At 48.5% G+C, this 27,136-nt stretch overlaps 1 protein-coding gene across 2 annotated transcripts in view; it reads right to left on the bottom strand.

Annotated features, from left to right (window-relative positions):
• The window catches only part of LOC309720238 (spectrin beta chain, non-erythrocytic 1), a 101,698-nt gene that overhangs the window by 18,251 nt on the left and 56,311 nt on the right, over window positions 1-27,136 (bottom strand). For both annotated transcript variants that reach the window (XM_082556939.1, XM_082556938.1), the window contains 28 exons: window positions 22,165-22,316; window positions 17,864-18,037; window positions 16,634-16,725; window positions 16,380-16,460; window positions 15,337-15,452; window positions 15,127-15,239; window positions 14,837-15,024; window positions 14,127-14,244; window positions 13,737-13,895; window positions 13,296-13,391; window positions 12,959-13,165; window positions 12,664-12,817; window positions 12,426-12,577; window positions 12,106-12,324; window positions 11,942-12,022; window positions 11,647-11,853; window positions 11,353-11,564; window positions 10,130-10,267; window positions 6,864-6,984; window positions 6,539-6,754; window positions 6,039-6,458; window positions 4,708-4,910; window positions 4,450-4,540; window positions 4,194-4,340; window positions 3,599-3,862; window positions 1,991-2,215; window positions 1,412-1,501; window positions 119-397 (listed from right to left, as the gene is read on the bottom strand). In XM_082556939.1, coding sequence (XP_082413065.1) covers window positions 119-397; window positions 1,412-1,501; window positions 1,991-2,215; window positions 3,599-3,862; window positions 4,194-4,340; window positions 4,450-4,540; window positions 4,708-4,910; window positions 6,039-6,458; window positions 6,539-6,754; window positions 6,864-6,984; window positions 10,130-10,267; window positions 11,353-11,564; window positions 11,647-11,853; window positions 11,942-12,022; window positions 12,106-12,324; window positions 12,426-12,577; window positions 12,664-12,817; window positions 12,959-13,165; window positions 13,296-13,391; window positions 13,737-13,895; window positions 14,127-14,244; window positions 14,837-15,024; window positions 15,127-15,239; window positions 15,337-15,452; window positions 16,380-16,460; window positions 16,634-16,725; window positions 17,864-18,037; window positions 22,165-22,316 — 4,715 coding nt within the window. The remainder of the gene's footprint in view (window positions 1-118; window positions 398-1,411; window positions 1,502-1,990; window positions 2,216-3,598; window positions 3,863-4,193; window positions 4,341-4,449; window positions 4,541-4,707; window positions 4,911-6,038; window positions 6,459-6,538; window positions 6,755-6,863; window positions 6,985-10,129; window positions 10,268-11,352; window positions 11,565-11,646; window positions 11,854-11,941; window positions 12,023-12,105; window positions 12,325-12,425; window positions 12,578-12,663; window positions 12,818-12,958; window positions 13,166-13,295; window positions 13,392-13,736; window positions 13,896-14,126; window positions 14,245-14,836; window positions 15,025-15,126; window positions 15,240-15,336; window positions 15,453-16,379; window positions 16,461-16,633; window positions 16,726-17,863; window positions 18,038-22,164; window positions 22,317-27,136) is intronic.

Genomic DNA, 27,136 nt, shown 5'->3' with positions numbered 1-27,136 from the left:
GCCAGTGCACTAAAACCTAACTCAGGTTTCCATCACACAGCCGGATCTCACGTGTCAGAGCTCTGCTAGTTTGAAAGCGTCCGTCTTCTCCACACCCCCCCACGGCTCCTCCCCTCACCTTGGCCTTCTCCTCTGACATCATGTACAGCTCCTGCTCGCTCATCCAGGCCTCGGCCTCGGCGGCGTCAAAGTAGTACTGCTGCGCCTCGTGGGCCTCGCTGAGGCGGGTGTGGCGCTTCTCCGTCTCCTTCTTGATTTGCTCCCACAGCGACTGCAGGTCGGCGAGCCGCTGGCGGATCAGCTCGGTCGTCGGGCTGTCCTCGCGCAGGACGTGTTGGCTGCGCTCGAAGATGTCGTCATAGCGAGGCTGGTGGCCCTGGATCTCCTTCTGCAAGGTCTGTGAAGGTCAAAGGTCACAGAGAGGATTATATGAGGCTTTACTGCTTTTATATTGAAATATTGTAAAAATCCCAAATAGGGATGGGTACCGGTGTCCGGTGCCATCATAAACGGTAGTAACCAGACCGAAAAGCAGCGCACATTTCGGTGCTTTTTTTTCCTGAGCTGTGATACACTTCTAGCCAATCGTTTTACGTTTCCGAGGATAGTAGGCGGGGGCAGGTACGTACGTTCTTTTATGCAGAGCTACAGATTAAAAATGCCCAAGGCAAAGCGGTCAAAAGTCTGGCTGTACTTCACAGCAAAATATGCAAACTCAGCAGCAACAAGTGCTTTAAGCTGATACTGTGATACTGTCAAAGGAGGTAACTCCTCAAATCTGATGAAACAGCTGGCGACGCATAGCGTTTTTTTTTAAAAGCCGAGAAATGCGCCGTATTTGATGGCAGCAGCAGCCGTTCTTCTCTGCGTGAGTAGCTTCATGTTGTTCGTGTGTAATTTACGTTGAGTAGGCTAACCACGTTATTGAATTAATGCATGTAAGGTGAACTAGCAAACATCATCATAGCTACATGCGGCTGTCTTCTTGTTTGATGGCAGATACTCCCTTCACCCTGGACAAAAAGGCTAAAATGACCAAAGAAAAAGTGGAAAACAGTTAAACATGAGAGGTTTTTGGACAAAGTTTGTGTTTTTTCCATTGATTAAGCACTGCTTCCAGCCAAGAGTGATACCATATATGCCCTATAGCTGCAGAAAAGGCTAACATTGTTATCTTTTTACAAAAAACAGCTGAACATGAGAGGTTTTTGGACCAATTTTGTGTTCTCCATTCTTTAAGCACCGGTTTGAGCACCGTTTGAGCACCGGCACCGTTTCAAAAGTACCGATTTGGCACCGGTATCAGATAAAACCTAAACGATACCCATCCCTAATCCCAAACAGGAAGTGCTTAGAAATAAAAACCATCAGCGTGAAAAACGTGCAGTTTGCAGGTAAAGGTGAGGCGTACCTGGTTCTTCTTGATCAGGAGCTGGACCGTCTGCAGGTTGTGTCCATGGTCGGTTGAAGTGGCCAGAGGCATCCTCTCCTCCACCCACAGCTACACACACACACACACACACACACACACACACGTCACCTGTTATTCCCACATCAGTGTTATCAGTGTGACTGCAGCAGCTGTTGCAACTTCCTCTCTGACGCTTTTACTTCTGGTTCCTTCTCAGAAACGACTTCTGTCAAAAGTCGTTTCTGAGAAACGTGGAGACGACGTTTGTGTTCATGTTATTAAAACATGTGTGTCATCGTTAAAGGACCAAAATCACATTAAAAATTACATAAATTATTTATGTACTTTTTTGTGTTGTTGTAGTATTTAAAGGATATTTTCTTTAATTTTCCATTTCATGCATTATGACTTTTTTTGCTGAAGTTTTTCTTTGATTCATTTTCATTCATCTCCAAATTCGTTTACTTTTAATGTTTGACACAATATAATACAAATTAATCCATTAATTTTGTATTTTACTAACTTTTTGTTGGGCCCAGATGATTTTCACCTTCAGAGGTCGTTACATTAAAAACTTACGATCTCGTCCTCCACGTCTCGGTTGAACTGGTGGATCTCCCGGGAGGCCATGAGGTGGTCTCTCCTCTTCTTCAGTGGTTCCTGGAGCGTCTGGAACTTCCTCTCCACGGTGACTCTCTGTCCATCCACCTCCTCGGAGCCTTTCCCTTCCTGGCTGAGGGCCTGTGACTGTTTCTGCAGCTCCTCCACCTCCTTCTGACGTACATCCACCTGGCTCTCCAGGATCTGCAGGAGGACAGTTTACAGGTGAGACGGGGAGAAGACGCCGCTGCAGCCACAGACACGAGCGCAACCCCCCCCCAGAAAATATGTGAATGACGTCTAAGACAAACAGTTTGTTTCAACAGAGCTGAAAGTTTTTCTGATATTCGGTTCAATCGTCGGCACGATGTTGCTTTATTTGCATCTTTTTGCTTTAACGAGGAAAATGAAATAATTTAATAAAATACCTTCAGAAAATATTCTGATGAGGAGCAAATGCAAAGCGAGAAATATCCACCGAAAAATCAAAATATTAAAAAATGCAACAAAGACCTAAAAACTAAATAAAATCAACATTTTAAAAATAAAATACTATATAAGCAGCAAAAAGAAACCATAAACAAAAATAAATAAAATAAATAAGAGAAGCTCAAAACTCAGTTAATGAGTAAAAATGCAAAACAGTCAAAAATAGAGAAATAAATCAAATCATAAAGTTTGCATTAAAAATAGAATTCATGTATAAAAAGACAATATTAAATATAAATACTTTAAATTAAAAACAGTGTTGCTCACTGAAGAACCAAACAGTGTTAAAAAATTATAAATTTAAAGAATATAATTTTAAAAACTGGTTCTGAGGCCTCGTCTTATTTTCCTTCAGTATTGTCAAAAATGTAAAATAAAAAATCTCCTGACGTCCGAGAAGCGACTGACAAACACAACGAACGTCTGCAGCAGAAACAGGACAGCCTGAACTAAAATTAGAGCAGCGAGGAAGACGAGGAGGAGGAGGAGGTTTGTTTTCCTCTCTCTCTGTTTGACAGATCAAACACTAATGATCTCCCTCCAACACCACACACACGCTCCTGTTTTACCATCTCTGTGAGGACCTCCCTGTTACTCTTACATTAATAAAACCATCGTCGGCACCATCGAGGACCTCCACCTTTAAAACCATCATCAGTGGAAAAACGGCGAGGTCCTCACAAACACGGCTGTCCGCGCTCTCAGCGTGGGCTCGACACTCCAGTGAACGATTACGTAAGAGGAGCGAGTGTGAGGCTGAATTATGTAAAAGCTGCTTAGAAAGCATGGCGATGGAGGACTCGCAGTAACGACGAGCTTCGGCTCAATCAATCAATAATTATCTGATTATGAAAAAAGCTGTTTCTGTGCAGAATAACACGAGTCAGGGGCGTGCCTAAAGAAGGGGGGGGCTGGGGCCCAACCCGCCCTGCTGTTGAAATCAAAGGTCCAGGTTTCTCCTCCTTCATGCATCACTGCCAATACCAGTTTACAGGGAAACCCTCCGACAGCTGATAGAGTCAATAACAAAGTGTTTTTAGCCAACATCGTGCAGATATACAGTTTATAGTTCACACTGAAAGGAAACCTCGTCCTCACCTGCTGCTTCTTGAGCAGGATGTTGACCGAGGTGAGGTCTTTGCCGTAGTCGTCCGACTGCAGCTGCGCCTCCAGCCCGCCCAGCCACTTGTCGAGGTCGGCGCAGCTCTGCGTGAACAGCTCGGCCTTGTTGGCGTCGAACAGACACTTGGCTTTGGTCTGCGTGGTCGACTCCAGCTCGTCCCACATCGTCTGCAGGGACGCCAGCTTCTCCTTCACCATGGCCTCCGTGTCTGGTTTCTCTGCCATCAGCGTCTGCCCGTCCTGCGGCACAGGAGGTTTCAACCAATCGTCAGAGCAGAAAACAAGCGGTTGGTCTGGACTGGACAACGCTCCTGAGTTCAGGGATGACAGCTTAGAAACACGGCAGCTTTAAAACAGGCGATGTCACAGGGACTCTTTTACATATTTGTGCTGATATACGAGGATGTGTGACGTTTATGCTGCCAACTGAAAATGATGCTTTTGCTCTCAGTGATGTCACCCAGCACCGACAGGCTGCTCTCGTACTCTAACAGCTGCTGGGCTCATCTGTGCTGCGTACTTCAGTCCTCCGATTCCCTCCTCGGTCTGACTCCGCCTCCTCCCTGCTCACCTTGTTGATCTTGTCCAGCCACTCCTTGTTGGACTGCAGTTCAGCCATGAAGGCCTGGTGCTTCAGCCACTTGCTGTGGAGGTTCCTGGCCTCGTCGTACGACATGTCCTGAGCCGTCAGCATCTTCTCGTTGATCCACAGGGACAGCTGAGGACACACAGCCGGCAAACGAGCTCAGACACCGGCAGCAGCTGAAGCAGAGGCTAAGCCCTCCGCACTCTGGATGTTTCGTGTGTTTTGAATGGCGGCGCTTTACCTCCTGGCAGTCCTGCAGGAACTTCTGCAGGTCTCTGTTGTCCTTCAGCCTCGTCAGCAGGTCGCTGGCAGCCGCTCGGTTCTTCTTGTGTCTGCAGAACAAAAGTTATTTTGTTTCGTTTTTCTGCAAGAAGGTTAAAGTTTGTAAAGCTCACGTTTCCCTTTAACATCGTCACATGTATCGTAAACAGGAAATCATCAAATGATCCTCTCTCCCTTCCCGGATCGATTTCTCACACACTGACAGACTCTTGGTCACCTCTGGTCGATGGAGTCCACCTTCTCCTGGATGCGCTCGGCGTTGATGTTGTCGTCAGCGACCAGGCGGCGGCCGGTGTCGACCACGGCGCCGATCTTCTCCTCGTTGGCGTCCATGGTGGTCATGAAGTCCTCCTGCTTCTTGATAGCAGCCTCGGCGCCCTCCAGGGTGGTGGGCATCTCTGTATGAGCCAGGACGTACTCCTGGTGGAGGAACGCAGAGGAGTCGTTAAAAACTAGCATCTGGATGATGTCATAGAGAGGGGTGGGGCTTTTTCAAGCTTAAAGGGGTTGTTTCAGAATGAAATGTAAGAACAATCTCAAAACCATCGAACTTCTACGTTAAAGTGAAGGAAGCAGGCTGAGGTTGTTACACTGAGATGATCTCCGCCTGAGCCACAGCCACCAGGCTCCAGCTTAAACTTTAATTCGTCTGATGTAATCCTCCCATCTCCGCTAACTAATGAGCAGCCTGGCTAAGCACAGCCTTCATCATCATCATCATCATCAGGATTTCCACCATTTTGCCAGAGGAGGAGAAGACCGAACACAGAGACATTACCATTTGTTCTGGAGTTTTTATTAATTAATGTTCTGTGTAACTGGTAAAAGAAACGTAACATATTCGCTTGAAAACGTGTGAGTGAGCTGAAGCGGACAGAAATGAGTTGCTGTAGATCACACGCTGAGGGTAAACACGTGGCTGTAATGGAGGCTTTTCACCAGCAGGTGGCAGCGTGTGACCTGAGAAAACAGCCGCACGACCAGAAACATTTCTAATCTGAAGTGTTCGAAATCACAGCTGATGATTCTTTGAATCCTGGACTGTGACGCAGGCCGAGGCCTCTGATCGCACAGCGAGCGCCATGCTCACGCTGCTCACCTATCACAGGGCTGGCTGAACTTCTGAACTACCTCACGTCCCGTCACTCTCGTCTCTCAGCTGAGCAGCTACTTGACCTTTGACATCCTCTGCGGGACGTTTGAGCTCTCTGACTGTGTGAAGCTCAGAGACTGAGGCGTCTTTATTTGATACCTCTGACTCACCGTTTCCAGCTAAAGGTTTTTATTTGGGTAAAAGTTATGCAAAGAAAGAAAGAAGCTGGATTCTGTCCCAGCATGCACTTGGGGTACAGAGGGAGAGATCTGGGCAAAAATCATGTGACGGTTGTCGCAGATCGGAGACTGTGAGCATCATTAATGCGACGGCGGTTCACTCTGTGCTCACATCACATGACCCTCTGAACCATTTCCTGTAGTCTGGTATCCATGGTAACTGAGGTTTCAGATTCTACACCGTGGAGCACAGGTGAGATGGAACGGCGAGCTCACCTGGTTGTTGAGGAAGGCCTCGGCCTGCTTGGTGTCCCGGAGGAACAGCTGGTAAGCGTGAGACTGGGACAGCAGGTTCTGCCGGTTCTCCCACATCTTGTGCAGCTCGTTCCAGCCGGTGTCCAGCGCCTGCAGCCGCTGTCGCAGGAACATGTACTGCGCGTCCGTCTGGCCCTGCGTCACCATCTCACCCATGTCCCTCATCTTCTGGTAGTCCTCCTCATAGTTGCGTATCTCGTTCTTGATGCCCTCGTGCTGGGCCAGCAGCTTCTCGGCCTCGGCCAGCGTGTTGGGCATATCCTCAGAGGCGATGACCGTCTGCGTCCGCGACAGCCACGACTGGAAGTCGTCAAGGTCGCGCAGGAACTGCTGCAGCTTGCTGGCTTCGCCCAGAGACTCCTCCCGGTTCTTCAGGGTGTCCTGAAAACAGCCAGGAGATGATTAGCGGCACCAAATTCTCCGTTTGGTAGTTATATACAGACACGGGGAGAAAAGCCTACTTTCATCTCGTCCCAGACGCCGGTGATCTCAGCCAGACGCCCTTTGATGGCCTCGGACTGTTCCGGGTGTTCGGAGCCCAAACGCTCCGCCTCCTTTCCCAGGTCGCTCAGCTTGTCCTGTATGGCCACGAGGTCGCGCTCCATCCCCGTCAGCTTCCTCTGCAGAGCCATGACGCCGGCCAGGTCGTTCCCCAGCTCCTGGGTCGACTCGATCACCTGCACACAGACGGGGGGCAAAAAGATCGATCAGGCACCACAGAGTGGTTCGTGTAAAAATCACGCCTCTCGTCGTTCGCCGGTTTTGGTAATTTGGCTCTGTTGGTACCTTGGTCTTCTCTTTGATCCAGGACTTGGTCTCGTTGCACTCCAGGTGGTAGTTCTGGACTCCCAGAGCCGAGTTCAGGCTTTCCTTCTTCTGATCCACCAGATCTCTGAACTGACTCCACCTGGACACAGAAACACCGTCAACTCTGATTCGATTTACCTGCTCAGGAACGGTTTGATGCCGGTTAATCAGATCAACCCTGCAGCTCACTTATTATAAATGACATCAAAGTAAAATTGAAACTCATTTTATTTACATTCTCAGTTTTAATAACAGCTTAACTCTGGTTTAGCCCCAACATTTGTTTTACGTTTAATGTTGAATATAAACCAACATTAAAGCTTTCTTTATTCTACGATTACAAATGTAAACCAAAAATTACGAGATATTCTGTTGCTTCCAGCTTTAGATCCAACCAGCACTGATCTTTAGTGTAGTTTTAAAAATCTGCTTCAGTTACTCAGACTTCATTAATCTCACATATAAGTATGACTCTATCCAAATCTGTTCCCTCTGGAGGACGCTGTAAAAGCTTCAAAGGAGTCTGAAACAAGTCAGGGAAGCTTATTTCAGACTGATGACAGGGATACTGAGGTGAGCTGCTGAACCTTCTTGTCAGTTAGCGCTGCTGTTTTTGTTGCTGTTAGCTTCTGTTAGCTGCTGCTAGCCGCTGTTAGCCAGCATTGGTAAACCTTTCTCTGAAGTGAAGCTAACATTGTTGGACTCCTAGACTTTAACTGATTAAGTGTTCATATGATTTGAGAATGTAGCCAAACTATTTATCAGAGGAAAAGTGTCATTTTTAGGACACTCGAGGCTAACATTAGCTCACAGATGCTAGCTTATAACCAGCTGATGTTTAGCCAGCCCTCTATGAGGGCAGGGTCACATGATTAATTGTGTCCATATCGGCGGTACTGCATAAGTAGCCGGTCTGTAACCACACACAAACTGATTAGACATCTCCGTCTCTGTATTCAATATGGCGGAGCAACATGTATTTTTAATGCTGAGAGACATAATTACACCTAATCAATGAATATTTATGAGTAAAACATTCTTTCCTATTAAATAACCTAAAATAATTACCAGTATACAGTGGGGCAAAAAAGTATTTAGTCAGCCACCGATTGTGCAAGTTCCCCCACCTAAAATGATGACAGAGGTCAGTAATTTGCACCAGAGGTACACTTCAACTGTGAGAGACAGAATGTGAAAAAAAAATCCATGAATCCACATGGTAGGATTTGTAAAGAATTTATTTGTAAATTAGGGTGGAAAATAAGTATTTGGTCAATAACAAAAATACAACTCAATACTTTGTAACATAACCTTTGTTGGCAATAACAGAGGTCAAACGTTTACTATAGGTCTTTACCAGGTTTGCACACACAGTAGCTGGTATTTTGGCCCATTCCTCCATGCAGATCTTCTCGAGAGCAGTGATGTTTTGGGGCTGTCGCCGAGCAACACGGACTTTCAACTCCCGCCACAGATTTTCTATGGGGTTGAGGTCTGGAGACTGGCTAGGCCACTCCAGGACTTTCAAATGCTTCTTACGGAGCCACTCCTTTGTTGCCCGGGCGGTGTGTTTTGGATCATTGTCATGTTGGAAGACCCAGCCTCGTTTCATCTTCAAAGTTCTCACTGATGGAAGGAGGTTTTGGCTCAAAATCTCACGATACATGGCCCCATTCATTCTGTCCTTAACACGGATCAGTCGTCCTGTCCCCTTGGCAGACAAACAGCCCCATAGCATGATGTTTCCACCCCCATGCTTCACAGTAGGTATGGTGTTCTTGGGATGCAACTCAGTATTCTTCTTCCTCCAAACACGACGAGTTGAGTTTATACCAAAAAGTTCTACTTTGGTTTCATCTGACCACATGACATTCTCCCAATCCTCTGCAGTATCATCCATGTGCTCTCTGGCAAACTTCAGACGGGCCTGGACATGCACTGGCTTCAGCAGCGGAACACGTCTGGCACTGTGGGATTTGATTCCCTGCCGTTGTAGTGTGTTACTGATGGTGACCTTTGTTACTTTGGTCCCAGCTCTCTGCAGGTCATTCACCAGGTCCCCCCGTGTGGTTCTGGGATCTTTGCTCACCGTTCTCATGATCATTTTGACCCCACGGGATGAGATCTTGCGTGGAGCCCCAGATCGAGGGAGATTATCAGTGGTCTTGTATGTCTTCCATTTTCTGATGATTGCTCCCACAGTTGATTTTTTCACACCAAGCTGCTTGCCTATTGTAGATTCACTCTTCCCAGTCTGGTGCAGGTCTACAATACTTTTCCTGGTGTCCTTCGAAAGCTCTTTGGTCTTGGCCATGGCGGAGTTTGGAGTCTGACTGTTTGAGACTGTGGACAGGTGTCTTTTATACAGATGATGAGTTCAAACAGGTGCCATTCATACAGGTAACGAGTGGGGGACAGAAAAGCTTCTTACAGAAGACGTTACAGGTCTGTGAGAGCCAGAGATTTTCCTTGTTTGAGGTGACCAAATACTTATTTTCCACCCTGATTTACCAATAAATTCTTTACAAATCCTACCATGTGGATTCATGGATTTTTTTTTCACATTCTGTCTCTCACAGTTGAAGTGTACCTCTGGTGCAAATTACTGACCTCTGTCATCATTTTAAGTGGGGGAACTTGCACAATCGGTGGCTGACTAAATACTTTTTTGCCCCACTGTATCTTTAAAGTGTCTTTATTGACATGAACAGACTTTAATAACCGCGGGGTTGTGTTCAGTTTTTCTGTTAGCTTAGCTCAGTTTATCAGGAAGAAACAGGTTTGAAGCCGACCAGGATCCAGGAGTGTCTGGAAGTTTTTCCACTGAGACGGAGCAAAGCTGGTGTTGCTTTATAAATATTTCATATCAAAGTGAAATAAGAAAAGTTTAGAGAAATGCTTTCATGTTTTCAGCCAAACATCACAAACGTATCCAGATGCAGACCTGCTGGATACACGGACCGCTCTGGTTCAATCAAAGCTCTGATTGATTATTTGTCATTTAAAACAGGTAAAAATACATTTTTTAACCTCAGTCCAGCTTCACTTCCTGACTCGTCTCTGATCAGCTGCTAAATAAAGTTTTCACTGTGACTAAAAGTTTCTCAGCTGACCGACGTGCTCGCGTTCCTCTCCGCCATCTTCTTCAGTCTCAGATCGGTTTCTTTGTCGTTTTTAATCTCGCTTCCTTCACAAGCCTAATCGCCGTGCTGTCATCAGATTCCTGATAATCCCAGTTTGATTACCTGGTGTTGAGTTTGTCCTGCTGGGCTTTGATCTCCTTCTCGCTGGGATGTCCACTGTGGATCAGCTGCCTGGCAACCTGGTTTACCACGGCAACCCGGGACGCCTGGCTGTTCATCTCCGGCTCCAAACTCTCGAACCTGAACAGAGACGGTTAGTCGGACGTCACGAGGATCATCAGCATGAATATTTCAAAAAGATGCAAACCCTGTGAATCCATATTGCAAACAACAAACAGCTGCAGGACAGTTTTCTTTGTCCTAACGGCCGATCAGGAGAACCAGGATGAGAGGTCACAGGTGTGAGCAGGCGGGCTGCTTTAACTCTCCCAACAACGTATCAAAGTCGGATTTTACACCAAAGGTTTGAGCGGCTGAATCTGGCCATGAAAAGCTTAGAAACAGTCAAACAACGACAGTTAATGCCAAAGAAAAGAGTTTAATCCTGAGGTGGACCTGTTCTCATTTACAGCTCCGTGTTTTTATTCCTGCTGCAGAGATCAAATTAAACCTGAGCTCGTAAAACTCCAGTTTTAATCAGACTCCGGTTCATTCAAAAAGTCTTTTTTCATGGGGGCGTGCGATGGGTTTGACTGCTTTTATAACACAGGTGTGTCTGTCGCTGTAATTCAACCTGCTGACTAATGGTGACCGGTCCAGGGTGTGTGCCACCTCGTGCCCGACCCCGAAGACCAATCGAACCTCCCCAAAACTCTCAGTGAGTTTAATGATGCAGGGAACCTGCTGGAGTCTGAGCCTGGTCCTCACAAGGGCAGTTAAACACACACACACACTTAACCAGCATCTGGGATCGGATCCATGTGACGTTTTGTGGTCGAACAAAACAGAGACAAGCAGCTGAAAACCCGAGAAGAAGGCTGCTGTGAACGAACCATGTAACCCCGCACACACACACACACACACACACACACACACACACACACACACACACACACACACACACACTCTGAAGAACCTGTGTCTGGTGTAAATAACAGTTTACTGGTCTGTTCCCACAGCTTCCACTGCTGGAACATTATCTCTGGCCCTGCTGGGAGGAGAGGGCAGAATATTTGATGGAGCAGTAAAACACCCCGTAACTGAGCCGTTAAACGAGCGCGCTGACTGTGGGCGTAACCCGGACAGGGTGGGCACGGCGTGCGTTTGCATGGAAATCTGATATTTTCCGTTATTCTTCGACGATCCAATGGCGGGCCGGTTCTTACCGGTGCTGGACGACCTCCAGGTCCTCCAGTTTCTCGGGGATGTCCATGCTGTTGAGCCACTGCTCCTTCTCGTCAATCCACACCTCGCAGGCGTCGGCTTCGCTCATCATCTTGTAGAGCGCCAGAGCGTCCTGCAGCGCCTGTTTCCGGAGCCGCGTCAGCTCGGCCACCTCCTTGTAGCGCTCCTCGATGCCCGCCAGCCGGCTCTGAACCTGCGAGCACACAAACCGTCAGCGAGGTGCGTTCTGGGATTTTGAAGCTTTACCTGGTTCGAAGCTTTGCTGCGTCCGTCACCTCCTCGGAGTTGGCCTTCTCGGGCGGCAGCGTCCGCGACTGCTCGTGCAGAGCGTCGATGACGGGCCGGTAGCTGCCGATCTCCTCGGCCACGTCCTTGTGCTTCTTCACCAGAGCCTGAGTGGAGAACTCGTCGTGGCCGACGTCGACGCTGGAGACGATCCGCAGCACGTCCAGCATCCACGTGTCGATGTCGTCCGCATCAGCCTGCAGACGGAAAAACAAACAGCACGTTTACCTTCCTGTGCCAGGCGAGTTCAGTCGCTGGTTTCTGACACTGGGAGAATGTTTTCACCTGGAACTGGTGCTGGTTGCAGGCCTCCTGCAGGCGGGCCTTACGGACAGCGGAGAGATGCTCCAGAGCCGCCCACTGTTCCTGCGGGAGGTTGGAGGGAAGGCGTTAGGAACAGGCGGGGATTCAATCGTGTCGTGTGTGACCGCGGCACAGGTGCGTCGTACCTGGATGTCCTTGATTCGCTCTTTTATCTTGTCGGCTCCAAAGTGGTTGTCGGCCACCAGCTCCTCGCCCTGTTTGATGGTCTGCTGCAGGTGGGCGGCGCGGCCGGTCATCTCGTCTTCAAAGGCTTTGTGCTGGCTCAGCAGTCGCAGCGAGCCCGTGAGGTCCTTCCCATAATCCTCGGAGGAGAGGATCTGCTCCTTCTCCCTGATCCACCCCTCCTACAGACCCCACACACACCCACGCTTCAGTCACACCTCCTCAGAGCAGGAGCTCAAACCACCGATTTACTACAAATAAAATAACAACAACAACTGATCACCTCTTCAGCCATTTCCCAGAAGAACTTCCACAGGCGGCGGGACTCCTCAAGGCGCGCTCGCCGCTCAGCCGCCAGCTGGTTCAGCTCCTGGTAGCAGAACTCGAGGTGAGCGACTCGGTCCTTGATGATCTGAGGGTCACACGGCTTGTAATCTGAGGAGGAGGAGCAGGAGGTGAGATGGAGGTGTTACTGGAGAACAAACAGCTGGAGCTAAGCGGGTAAAGTCTGCGTGTCGCACCCTCGGTGTCGCTGGCAAACTTCTGAGCGTTGCGGTTGACGTTTCGGACTCGGTCGGCCTGGATGCTGATGTCCGCCTCCACCAGGGCGTGCTTCTGCAGCAGGTCCTCCACGCCCAGCAGGTGCTTCCCGTAATCCTGAGACAGCAGCAGCATCTGGAGGTGGAGAGCACAGGGGCGGAGGTTAAACCAGCAGCAGAGCACAAACACGTGTCCTCAGAGGACGAGTAAAGAAATAAGAACGACCAATCAGGAAGACAAAGCCACTGATAAAAGATGGCGGCCGTCCCTCCGTACCTTCATCTCGTCCATCCAGTCCATGATGTAGAGCATCTCCTGGAAGACTCTCTGCAGGCCCAGGTTCATCTCCAGCCGCTGCCTGCGGGCCTTCAGCAGCTCCAGCAGATACTCCCACAGCCGGATCACGTTGTCCTTCCTAGCTGTGATGCGTTTGATGTCATGGTAACTCTCCGCCTCCAGCTCCTTTGCCACGGCAACCACCGCCTACACCGGTGATAAGGAGGAGATGATAAGGAGGAGAATGACTTTCTAAGCTTTCACTCAGTCACCTGTGACCTCCGCCTAAACCAATCAATACGGGACGTCAGACGAGACGAGCAGGTGACGGACTCACCTGAACTCGCTCCTCGTACGCAGCGATGTCCGTTTCTATGGCTTCGTGTTTCTTAGTAGCAGCTTCCACGGCCTGAAGGTCGAATCCAAAGTTATCCTGAGGGACGACAAAGGAAAGGAAACAAGGAGAGGAGAGAGGAAACGAGGAAGACACAGAGGAAACAACATGAGGAGGGGACAGGGGAGGGAATAAGGATAAAGGAGAGGAAGGGAGTGGGAAAGAAAAAAGGAGATGAGGAAGGGAATGGGGACAAAGAGGAGAGAGGAAAGAAAATAATAAGGATATAGGAAACAAGAAGAAGATGAAGATAAGAAAGGATACACGGAAAGGGAAGGAAAAGAGGAAAGGAAACATGGAGGTGATGAGAGGACATAAAGATCAATTAAAATGATTCCTATAAAAGGTTTCGATCAAAGGTGACCCGGGCGGAGCCGAGCGTACCTGTGAGACCAGCCTCTGGTTCTCGCTCAGCCACGTCTCCCTCATGGCAGCTTTGCGGTCGAAGCGTCGGGCGAGTTGCTCCAGTTTCTCCTGACGAATCAGCTCCGTCCTCAGAGCCAGCTCCCGTTCGTGCTCCGCCTTCTCCAGACGCTCCCACGCCTAAAACAAACGCACACAGGAGCAGGTCTTTACATCTGTCTGAACATCTGGATCCGAGCAGTTCTGAACCTTTACAGGTTTGGACTCAAAGCCAGGTCGACACATCCAGGCGTGAGTCTAAACCGTCCAATCAGCTCGCTTCGCCTCTCAGGGCAGATTAATGTAAAATAAACGTTTAAAGGCTCCATTCTTGAGCTCTGACACAGAGCTGGAGGCGGGGCGGCCGGGTACCTTGTTGATGTCGGAGATGAGTTTGCCCTCTCGGGGGGTGTAGACCTTCTGGTTGTTCGCCCTCATCTTGCTCTGGATGGTGAACAGAAGGACCTCCAGGTTTCCCTTCTCTGTGAACCTGAAACACAGCAGCACAAACTCAGCCGTCTGAACCCTGCAGAGGAGTCTCCGCCGCTGCTGTCGGCTCAGTGTAACGGGAGGAACGGCGAGTCTTTTTGCTTTGCTCTCAGATGTGCGACTCGTTCCAGGAAAACTATTAAACGTCAGGTTTGTTTCATATTGTTTCATCTCCTTTAAAGCAGCTGTGCACTGCTTCCTGTTTGTGTGTCGTGGTTACACACACACACACACACACACACACACACACACACACACACACACACACACACACCTGAAGCACGTCTAACTGTCTGCGCTGCACTAATGGCTCCGCCCAATCTCTCCATCATCTCCAGGCCTGTCTTTAGTCTCCTCATCTCTGTAATTCTGTCTCGCTCCACCTTTGAGTGTCTATTCATCTTAATCTCCACCTGCCTGGATGTGCAGGTGGAGATTCCTCTACAAAGAGTTCGCTGCTGTGTGATCAGAGCACAACCATCCGGCACATTAAGCGCGCCGCTTGTCGTTGTTACCACTTCCTGTCTAAATTAATTAAAAACGCTTCTCGTCTGTTTCCATGGCGATGTCTCGCATTAAAAGCAGATACTGACTTTGGGGGCTTCTCCACGGTGCGGTAGGTGTTGAAGGCCTGCAGCTGCTGCTGGACTCCCACCAGAGAGTTGGCAAACTTCCTGTTGTTGAGGATGATGATGGTCTGTTCGATCCACTCCAGCAGGTCAGACGCCAGAGACTCGTACTTCTCGATCATCTTCTCCGTCTCGATGGCGTTGTCCAGAACCTGAAGGGAAAAAACCAACGTGAGCTTAACGTCTGGTATATTTCAGGAAAGAAAGTGTTTAACGAGACGTTTTGTTTCTTTGTTCTTTAAAGTCGTCGTCACCTTCCCAATTCTCTTGCCCTCCACCTTCAGCGCCTTCATCTTGGAGAAGTAGTGGTAGTAGGTGACCACGTAGGTGATGATGGACTTCTCATCAGGGTGGTCCACACTGATGTCTGCACACGAGCATGAAGAGCGCAGATTTAACATGTCGTGTGTGTGTGTGTGTGTGTGTGTGTGTGTGTGTGTGTGCGTGTGCGTGCCGTGGCTTACCCTCGGGGTCCAGCAGCTTGGTGAGGCCCAGGTGCTGCTCGGCCAGGTTGAAGGCATTCTGCAGATTGTAGTGAGCGTTTGATTTCTTCAGCTTATCGAAGTCGATCAGGTCGGGTCTGCAGACCGGAAACAGAAGGAGAAAGGTCAAAAGGTGACGTGATTCCAGCTCTACTCGCAGACATCGTCACACGCTGATGGCACGCAGGCTAAAATGATCCCTGTCAGAGTTCAGCGCATTAGCTCGAGTTGTCTGGATGAATTAGGAAGCTCAGATTTTTTGCTGTCGCCATCTTGGTGTTGATAAACTGCAGGTGAGAAGCAACGCGTGAACCTGAGGAACTAAGGACAGAATGGGCTGTGAGGTCAGTTTATGATCATTGATATGCAAATCGTCATGATTTATGAGTACCATTCACAGAAGTGGGGAATGGCTGCAAACACAACATTGTAAGATGCTGTGCAGATGAAAAGTTTCAGCCTGTCTCAGCAATGCAAAGGTCCCAGCATCCAACATCACCCTGGAGGATAGGGAGGCACTCAGAAGTGGGTGATGGGTTGTCTGAAGCAGTCAGAACAGGACGCTGCGTCTGACCGGACCTCGGTACTGCTAACGAGACGCTGCCTTCCTTTTTCATCAGGATGTTTTCGTCTCATCTCTTTTTGTGACTAACGGAACTTTAGTCTTTATGTTTCCGCCTTCCCTCCATCAGGATTAGAGGTTTAAAGAAAAACAAGTTTGTCCACAAGTGAAAGTTTTGTAGAAGCCTGCGTACATCACACCTAATAAACTAAAGAAAGGAAGGTTTTAAATCTTAATGAGCTCTGAAGGACGCCGCGGTAAAAGCTCCCACGAGCTCCTGCTGTGGTGTTGGAGTGTTCGTCTTCGTAGAGAGTTCCTCTAAAAATCATTTTAAACTGTTTTTTTAAAAATGCGATTAAGCAGAAGCCAGTGTTTCCATCAAACGTCAGATTTCTCCACTCGGAGAAGCGTGTGCCGGGTTTCTCTCGACCCTGCGCAGCACCTGCAGCAGGCTGAGCCCTACCTGTGTTTGTGGATGAGGGCGTTGAAGGCCATCCCGTCCCTCCAGCTGGTGGTGAAGTTGTGAATGTTGACATTAGGATATCTGCAAAGAAGAAATCATCATAAATCCATCTAACCATGTCAGAGTAATGACATCAACGTGCTGAAAGTGAGCTGCGACAGCCCCCCCTCGACCCGCCTCCCTGGACCCACAGCCAATCACAGTCCGCGCAGAGTCGTATAAGAAACTTTCAGGAGAGGAACCGAAGGACTCACCCTGCCGTCTTCATCTGACACCAGAGCAGCAGAGCGTCTTTGGCCGACTTCTTCTCCTTGTTGTCCTCCGTCTCCACGCTGATGTCCTGGATCTGAGGCGCACAGTTTAAAGAAGCAGTCAGCTTTAGGGTTAAACCGACTCCGAGGACTCTCACAGCTTTTTAAAGATGAGACAAAGTACGCAAAATGTGCTGAACAACATCTCTGCAAACCAGAAACGTCCTCATTTTCCAAAACGTCCCCCAATTTCCTGAAAACCTCAGTGTGTCCTTACAAAGACACACGAGCCTACAGACGTAACCATCTCACCTTCATTGATGGACGTCCATCAGTTTGAGTCCGACAGCTCGAATGATTCGAGCACAGCTGATGCGTATATGAAACCAACTGTGGTCCTGCTATCGGTCTGCACTCGCTCCTCCACCGCAGGATTTTAAACCGTCATTTTTTAATCCTCACAGCTTATAAAAGCTAAATCCTTTTCACCCAACTGTTCACTGCCCCAGTGACATCGACCGTCAGCATACAGTAAAACCACGTCACAGGAAGAGCCGGGGCTTCGGATTTCACCTGATTGTGTTTAACGAGTCTGAAGCTAACAAACAGCCGCCTGGTTTGTGACGGATGAAGTGAACATTTTACCACCAACTTCACTTCAACTCGTCAGTTTGCAGCAAAATATGCCGATTTTTAAACTCACTACTTCATAATCATATTAAGGGATTAGTTTCCAGTGTAGCAGTGCTTTCACTTCTATGTGAAATAAACTGTAATATTAAAGGTGTCAGATTTGCCATTTTGCATCTCGTGTCAATAACTGGTTCAACGTGTGTGCGAGTGAGAATATACTCGGTGTGTTATGGGATGCAAAATAGTCTTTGGATGAAATCCTACAGGATGCAAAACAGCATCGATGTGAAAGGTTCAACAGAGGAAGTGCTTCATTATTTTAGGGATGCAAAATGGCACATAAGACTTTTTCTGTCTCACAATTGAAAACTGAGAAGTTTTGAGGACACAAAATCACAGACGGACGTAAACGGTGTCGTTTGTCCCCCATGGAAAACACCAGCTTCTCTACTTCGGTCACAGTGGATATCTTTAGTGTTAGGGATGACTGTAATGACGTCTTTTGGGATGCAAAATGGCGCCCAAAAAAGAGACACACCACACTAGCAGGTGATGACCCAGTCTGGTGTTGGGATGCAAACTTGCTCAGCTGCCTGTTACCTGGAAGCGGAGGATGATGGTCCAGATCAGGCCTAAAGTGAGGCGATGGTTTCCGTCGACGATGTCGTGGGAGCCCATGTTCTCCAGGTGAACCCTCTGCTCCTTCAGGAACTGCAGAGCCTTGTCCACGTTTTCCAGGCAGTGGATCCTCATACGACCCTTCGTGGGTTTCGGCTGAAACGACAACAAAAACAGGAGTGAGGTTTTTTTTAAAGAACCCGCAGAAACCAGAAACCGTGAACCGCGTCAGGCCGCCGTGTGTGAACAGCTGCAGACACAGCTGAACGCTTTCAAACGGACATTTTCTGTTTTATCATCTATTTATTGCTTCACGCTGCAGCTGCGCTGGTGTCCTGAGTTTATATCCCTCCAATTGGAAACGTCACAGATTTACAGATCATGGCTTGAAACGTCCACGATCGCCAAGCGACAGACAGGAGATCTGAGGACATTACACACGCTGTACTCTGGAGCACTTTGGGCATTTCTGCCATATAAGTTTCTATATTTGCTTTAGTTTTGGTTGATGAGCAGCTTTTAAAAAGAGATGGCGGGGTCCGCCCACCAGGGGGCGCTGCAAGTGGGACCTGAGAAACTGGCGTTGGAGCACTTTAGTCACTTTTGCCGTTTGACTTCAGACTGTGGGCTCGAGCTGCTGATCAGAGAATCTTTGTTGATGATTTCGATTCATTTTCAAACTAAATCTGAGGCTTGAAGCTTTATGATCGTGATGATTTGGTGCTTTTTAAATCATATCTGACTCCAAATTTGAGGTTTTACGGATTTGATGCTCTAATTAAAGAATTGATATGGATCATCCTGGGCTCTTTCCTTTCTCTGTTTCTGGGCAGTTCACCCATGAAACTGTGCAGGTGAGGCGATTCCTGTCCCGGAGAGGAAACGGAGCCCAGCGTGCCCGCAGTCGTGGAACGCCCGTGAGCCTCGGTTTCCCAGCAGGCGGAGCAGAAGACGCCGAATGAGGAGGACTCGGCTGTGATTATGACCAAAGGATTTACAGGACGATTTAACGCTGCGATAACCCAGTTTACTGTCGAGCTTCAGCCCCGAATCATCAGCCAGATGTTTGACAGTTCAGCTGTCGCACAACAAACGGACGCGACTCCACCCAAGCTGAATGTGACATCGAGTCAGAAACAGGAGTTCGCTGCTCTCAGGGTCAGGATGCTGTGACATCACGGAGAGTCTCCAGCTGACACAGGTGAGGCTGTGCACACCTGCCTGTGTTTCATGGACGTTGCTGAAAGCGAGCCTCTCGGACGGCTCTGACAAATTCAGGAAGGCGATGTTTAAATTTGGATGAAATCCCGAAATATAAACTAAACACAGGACAAATAGAAGTCGACGATAAAATAAATGTCAGAGCAGCCACGTTACATCCTGCAGCACACACACACACACACACACACACACAGCGGGACAGAGGCCAACAATAACACCGCAGACGTTTCTTTTTCCCACACGGACACAAACGGCTCAAAGTCGCTCCGTGATTCAGGACCTGGACTCGGACCAGAGGGATTTTTTGGACGATGCCGGCGGTCACCTCACGCTGACGCTCATCAGCACCTTCAGCCATGAAAACAAACCATTTCACCTCCCTCAGGAGCGGGTCCCACTCCGGAGCGGGAATTTCCACGCGGAGAAGGTTGGAGCGGCTTTCAGGCTGGAGCATCGCGCCGTGTCATGAAACGGGGGCGTCCTGTTTGTGTTGTGAGTGACTGCGGTGAGACTGATCGGAAACCTTTTCCCAAATAGGACCTGAGCCAAGCCTGAAAGGCCCCCTCAGAGTAACCCTGGAGTGAGGAGGACAGTGATGGATGTTTTTTATAACACAATACTGCAACGGGAGGCCTGAACAAGTCCAACAAAAACGCATCTTACTACCAAATGCTGCCCAGAAAACATCAGCGATCCTGCTGTGGGACTCTGACATGTTCCCTCATTATCATCCAGCTACAGGAAACAACACGCGGTGTGGATTAATCCGCCTCTGAAAATAGTCCCAACAAATTCCTTCCATTCAAGCGCTGCTGTTTCAGCCCTCTGAGTCATTTCTTAAACAAATGCTACCAATTTTAAACCATTTCTGACATTTTTCTCTGACCACAGGATTTCAGATTTCTCCAAATCCATCTTTCCCTTGAGCCCACGTCATGCTCGTCTACACATGTGCTCATCTACAGCGGCTCAGCACGATTTATAGTTCAAAATAATCCTTCTGTGTCTGACATGGGTTCATGCAGTTTATCAGCTAACTGAAACAAGCCGTTTTAGCTCCTCCCCCTTTAACGCTGCCTTTTCTGAGCCTCGTAATCTGACTGCCGGGACCAGCAGGTGGGTGGGGCTGTGCCCGATTGGACGTCCCAGCACGCGATGCAAAGCCAGATGTCGCTGGCCGTGAGGGGTTGCAGACAAACAAGAATTATTTCAGGTTTACTGTGCACACACACACACGCAGCTGAAACTGCACGTGTGGCTCAAACTTCCATGTTATCGCACATGTCAGAAACACGGAGCTTTGCTACTTTAGCCATGATAAGCTAACAGATGCTTAGAAAACCACACACGCTGTCGCTGAGCAGGCTAGCATCAGGAAACTGTGCACGCGTGTCTTTGCTGTGGGCCACGCTGAAGCTGGACTTCACTTTAACTGTAAGCACAGAGACTGAAGCCGTGCACAGCTCAGCCTGCTGCTGCACGGCCTCTGCAGCCGCTCGCTCGCAGATTCTTCTGCTGCTTCTGGAGGCGTTTGGCTGCATGTAAACCCTGAAGTTACTCAATGACTCCTTTCACAACTCAACCCCCCCCCCTGCACAAATACCCCATCTACCACCGTTACCCCCCCCCCATCCTCCACCCAGCCTGCTTCACACGTCACCATCTCTCCATTTCCAACATCCTCCTCACCGAACAGAAGGTGAAAACGGAGGAAAGTCGGATTCCTGGCTGCGTTTCCTCTCCGTGTGTGTTTGACAGGTTGAGAGAAAGCCGGATGACAGCAGAGCGAAAGAGGAGGTCAGAGATGAAGAGCTTCGACAGACAGAAGAAGAAAAAGAAGAGGGGGGGGATTTGGCTTGTAGCGTCGGAAGTCAGAGTCCGGGGGTCAAACTGGGAAAGTCTGAGTGATTTAACGTCATGCGAGCGTGAGGAGAATACAGCAGGAAGGCCGACAGACCGACTCGCTCTCCTCTCAGAATTCAAAATGTGGAAACTCGAGAGCATCAGAAACACCTTCGACTGTTTAACGTTCACCCGGATTTATGGATTTCTGGGATGATTCGACATAAATGCAGTTCAGCGTGCTCTGAGCAGACATCTGTGAAAAAGAAACAGGTTGTCTTAAAAGGGGGAGGAGCTAAAACTGGCGGTTCAGACAGATGATATAGTGAGGGGCAGCACTGAGGCTCAGTATAAGAGAAAGAAGGATTATTATGAGCTTTGAATCATCCTAAGCTGCTGATCATCATCATCTCCTCCTCTCTATCCTCTGCTGACGTCTTAAAGAGTCGCGCTGCTGTTTTTATATATTTGGTGTGACGTGTACGCGGCGCCTCCGATGACACACATCTGTTTAAAAAAAGCTCGACCAAGACAGAAACGAGAGCGCTGGAAGCCGATGTGGTTTGAAGTGAAGCAGACAGAGGAAGGTTAATGATTGCCAGAGCCATAAACGCCTCATTTCATCTCCACAGAGAAGGAATAAACGTTTTAGATAAGATGAGGGGGAGAGCGGAGACGCCCGGCAGCTGCTGCTGTGCAGCGAGGACAGCACAGAGCTTTTGTCCATGAACGGCTTGGTTTCATCAGCCAGAGCCGAGGAGTTTACCTCCATCTGCACGTTCACAAACATCAGAGACATTTTACAAGGTGGACAATGGCTGAAAAGCAGAAAGTCTTTCGCTTATTTTCACGATTTGTTCAGACCCGAATGACCCAAAGTGGGTTAAAAAAAAAAAAAGAAGTCCAATGCGATTCCATCAGTGCAGGCGGGGAAGGACGAAACAGACGTGACTCCGTCCTGACGTCGAACCCTCATAAAGACATATTTGAGATAACTTAAAAACGTCTCGTTCTCGGCGCTTTGGTGAGTGTTTCTAATATTTAGTCACATTAAAGTCACCTGATGATCAGTTCAGGTCACGTATGATTGTTTTTATGAAGCTGTTGATGGAATATTTCGTCCCAGTGACCCACCGCACCCCCGTGACTCTGAATGGTAAACATTTCTCCAGTTTCTGCTACTCCTTCAAAATAAAAGCCCTGACAGCGACGTAACCCACCAGTCTCTCTCCCGACAGGACCTCCAGCAGCTTGATGAGCATGCGTCCGTCCCTCAGGTCCATGTAGAGGTCGGTGATCCGACAGGAAACTCTGGACAGGTGGGAGTTCACCCACTTAGTGAAGGTCTTCTTCTGCACCGCCTCACGCTCATCTGAGAGAGACACAGAGACAGAGAGAGAGAGTGAGACACGATAATCACAGCCAGGAGTCTCCGAGCGTCCTGCTCGTCTCTGCAGGGTTTGGATGTGAACACGTGTGTGTGTTTACATATCTTTGTGGGGACCAACATCCTGGTCCTCACGAGTTTGAAGGTATTTTTCAGACAATGTGGTTTTAGTGACAGAGTTACAATTAGGTTATGGTTAGGTTTAGGGTCAGGCGTTCATATTTGATGGTTAGGGTACGCGGCTAGGGAATGATGTCCCCACAAGGATATAAATACACACGTGAGTGTGTGTTCTCCTGTGCTGGATAAAGCAGACTAAACCTGAACTCTGCTCGTGCTCACACAAACACGCAGCAGATGAAGTGTCGCCTGATGGCTCACACCTGCAGCAGAGTTTATTTCCCACCAGCCTGCTGGTTATTGTTATCGCCCACACACACACACACACACACACACACACACACACACACACATTTATTTTCTAGTGGACAGCTCGAGGATCAGCCTCCAGTTTTTGGCTCTTCGGTGCGGTCGACGACATCTGGGACCAGACTGTTTCGCTCGAGTCGATCGAAGCGCACACTTACATAATTCAGACAACAGACGATGGATTCAAACTCAAAGGTCCTTTTCACAAACTGGTGCCAAACAAAACCAGAAGTCTAAAACGATCCCTCACCTACCATCTATTCTACTGGACAACGTGGCTTTGCATGAGTGACCACTTCATAATAATCTAGGGTCTACTCCCGGGCCTCGGTGCAGCGCCGTCAGTCTGACGCTGTCTTTATAGAAACAGAACAAACAGAGCTGCAGAGTGTTTGAGCTTTTGTTTAATGTTTTAAACGAGCTCTTCGTCACACGTGTCTGTCGCCGCAGCTCGAACACGGCGGCGCGTGAACTCAGGAGGTCACAGGAGGAAGTTTCACAACTGGCACCACACCCACACATCCTCCACCCACAGCTGCTCTGTGCGTGCTTTCACACGCCGCTGACTTCTGAACTCACTGTGAGGATTCAAGCAGTGAAGACAGAGGTCAAAGGTCACGGCCGGCTGACACTCTAGCATGCCACGTTTTAAGTGGAGCTGCTTTAAAGTGCTGATTACTAACTGACCACACCAAAGGCTTTATGTGGACAAAAAACACCCGGGGTACTGTGGGGGGCGTGGCCTCTCTGACCCGTTATCGAACAGGTTGGTTTTGAATGATTGCAGATTTTAAACTTCTCGCATCGTCGCTGTACAACGTCTGCAGTCATACACGGTGGTTAAAGTCACTCCCGCAGATAAAAACACGGCACCGACAGATTCTTCGAGTCGTCTTCCAACACGAAGCTCTTCCTCCACACCGGACTGAACTCAGCCTGACCTCTGCAGGGAAACTGGGCCGATAAGATTTGCCCAGTCCAACAAACGTTCACACAAATCCACGACCTTCGCGCTGTGTTGTTATTTTGCAGCAAGACAATGGCCTCAGTGTTGAATGGCCTTCAGCGGAGACGCTCCGATATCAAACTGGAGCTGCTGGAAGACGCCACGAGGTCTACAACTGCCCAGATATCAACAGGAAGAAGCAACGAGGACGACTGGAACAAACAGTCTGCACAAATCTATGAAACCTGCTGTTTTCTGGCTTTAACGCTCAGATCGGATCGAATGAGCCTTTTTAAATGGAAGCTGCAGGTTCAGTGAGCAAAATGTAAATTTGTTCCAGAGATAAAACCACAACAATGCAGCTGATAACACTTCAACGCCGCCCTCACTGCGAGAACATCGGCACTGAGAACAGCAAACAGCCATCTGCGCTCTGACTGCTGGAAAGGCTGGAAATACCCTCCGCTCTCCGAGGGTACTCGGTGACGACGCCTCCCGGCCTCTCCAGTTTCACTCTGATGCACATTTGCGAGGTCGGGATGAGAAACATCCAAACGGATCCACATCTGGATCTTACAAACACTCTGAAAGTCAACAAAAACTAAACTGAAGAAACATTTCAGCCAAACGAACCCTCACACCGTATCGTCACTGTGGTAGAAAAACTAAAATCCTGTGCGAACTGTAGAATGAAGTGACACCAGAGTGTCAGCAGCCTATCACCCTGCAGGCTTCCCACATGGAGTAAGGCTGAGATCATCATCAAAGTTTTCACCGAGCGAGCGGCGCTGCAAGCCGTGGATTCATCAGGCCGGAGGTCAGCTGGTGCATTCAGAAAATCTGCATCATTAGCCTAAATGTTTGGGTGTAGCAGGGGTGTAGTGTCTGCAGATGGAGCGTGGCGGCCCGCGCTGCCTGCACAGGCTCAGGGCAGGCCGCTTAAAGTTCTTTAAGGCACGTTTGTTTCCTGCACGAGAGACATCATCACATGAGAGTTAAACTCGCCGAGAGAACCGAGCGTCTTATCTCCATCTTCATGCTTCCTACTGCAGGGTGTGTGTGTGTGTGTGTTCATGTTGGGGCTTCCCCTTCCTGTGCTCAGAAAGCAGCAGATGCTCGTCCCAGCAGGAGAATGTGTTCACACACACACACACACACACACACACACACACACACACACACACGCACACGTCGGCTATTCATATCTTGTGGGGACATCTAGCCACTTGCCCTAACCGTAACCCAACTGTAACCTGACACTAAAACCACATTTTCAGTCTATGGGGACCTGGATTTTGGTCCCCATAAGTATAGTAAAATTCCACTTTTTGGTCCCCACAAAGATATGAATACACACTCACACACACACTTTCGGTATGACGCTGCTTGTGTCGTTTGCCTTGAGCACGGCTCACCTCCAGTTATGAGAAATACTCGAATATTCTCGCGGGCTGCCAACAGTCGCAGCGTTCCCGCCCGGCTGCATTCCTGCAAATGCTTTTCTGTCTAATCTTTGAGCTCCTGTCTGGGGGAAACAGCAGGTCTGCTTTTATTTGGTTTTATTTTAGTTTTAGCAGGAAATGCACCCGAGCACCCAGAAACAACCCTCAAACATTTAGACCCCGCCCCTTTAAGGAGTCTTCTCTCTTCTGATTGGACCACTCAGAGTGCACTTTATGGAGAGGAGCTGCTCAGCCATGAAGCTCCCAGCATGCTGATGTTAATGTGAGCAGGGTTGGAGTCATCAGCTTTTACGCACTCGGCTACCTCGCTCTAACGTTCCCGCATTCCACGATAAATCAGCTGATCGCGCGTCCGGTACCACGCTCAAATCCAGTGAGGGCAGCCTGCATGGCTCTCTGCCCGACTTCTACACCTGCAGTGGGACTGAGAACATCTGTATTCACAGTGTGTGAATGTGGCCAAACACTTTCGACCATTTTAACATAAATTTCAACAAACTGATTCTTTAAATGTTCATTTTCACGACGAGCTTCAGGAAAAACGATTATTTTTCCAGTTTTTTGCAGAGTTTCCTGCAAATTTCACAAATGTCTGTAATTTTTTTCACGCCAAGTGATTTCAGGTGACGGGAGGCCCCGAGGTAAACGCAGTGTTACCATCTGCTAACGCAAAGCTACACAATCTCACCCTGACAGACACACACAGCTAAGCAGAAGTCAATGTCACAGGCTTCAGTTTCCTCACAGATACTGCTGAGCACACAAGAAGCAGCTGTGTGCGCTTCATTAGGCCTGCAGGAGACAGTGGTGTATTGATGGGGCGGGTCAATAACACACACACACACACACACACACACACACACACACACACACACACACACACACACTTTGAGGATGACCTTAACCTGAGCCTGAGGAAGTACACACAAACCAGACAGGGGCATGGCGTGATTCGTCCCCACTGAGACAAAAAAAAGGAACACACACACACACACACACACACACACACAGAGGAATGTAGAGCATGAGCATCATGTGAGGCGCATCACTGCTCGTATCATCGTGTGAATGCGGCGCTCTCATAAACATGATCACGATGCATCATGGGAAGTCTAGGTCGACACGAGCTCATGACGGCGTTTGTGGCGTTCGTCCGAAATTTGAAAATGTTTCATCCTCAAAAAGTAGATAAAAATAAATAAATAAAATACATAAAAAAAGAAAGAGGAAAAATAATAAACGTAACCAGAGGGGACCTTAGGGGGGATTAAATGTAGAGCAAAGGTTGCAAGGAAGGAAAGGATTAGAGAGAAGAGGAAACCAGAGGAAGAAGAAACAAACAAGGACAAGAAAGAAAGATGGAAACAAGGAAATAAAAGAGCAAAGCATTCTGAATTCAAATGATAAGAGTCAAAAGAGGAGAGGAAGTGAAAGCAAGAGCAAGGGTGAAAGAGAGGAAAGGAAACAAGCCAAGAAAGATAAAGAGCTAATAATATGATATGATCATTATCATAATTGTCAGTGATTATTTAATGTATTTAATGTTATTATGTTAATATATATTAAATAGTTTGAAATGTTAAAAAAAAAAAAAAGATAAAGAGAGGAAAAGTTACAGGAAACGACAGAGAAGAAGAAAGGAAAGGACAGAGGTGAGGAAGAGGAAGTGAAGGTTGAGAGGACAGAACGGACAAAATGTTTGTCCTGAAGATTCAAACAACATCCAGTCGATGTTTCACGACGCAGACGAAGAACGAGCGCCATCATCATCATCGGCGTCGTCCCGACCTGCCGTCATGGTCGCGTTCAACACCGACAGCTTTTTATTTTCAGGCTGTGAGAAACGAGCACAGCGAACATGACATTTCACCAAACATGCCAGCTGCGTTCCCCTGAGAGAGTGTGTGTGTGTGTGTGTGTGTGTGTGTGTGTGTGTGTGTGTGTGTGTGTGGGGGGTTTACAGCGGG

This window comes from Aulonocara stuartgranti (assembly GCF_965226115.1).
Source record: "Aulonocara stuartgranti genome assembly, chromosome: 13".
In the NCBI taxonomy this organism is placed as follows: domain Eukaryota; kingdom Metazoa; phylum Chordata; class Actinopteri; order Cichliformes; family Cichlidae; genus Aulonocara; species Aulonocara stuartgranti.
The sequence above is the reverse complement of the archived record's forward strand: the minus strand, read 5'-3'. Positions and strand labels throughout refer to the sequence as shown.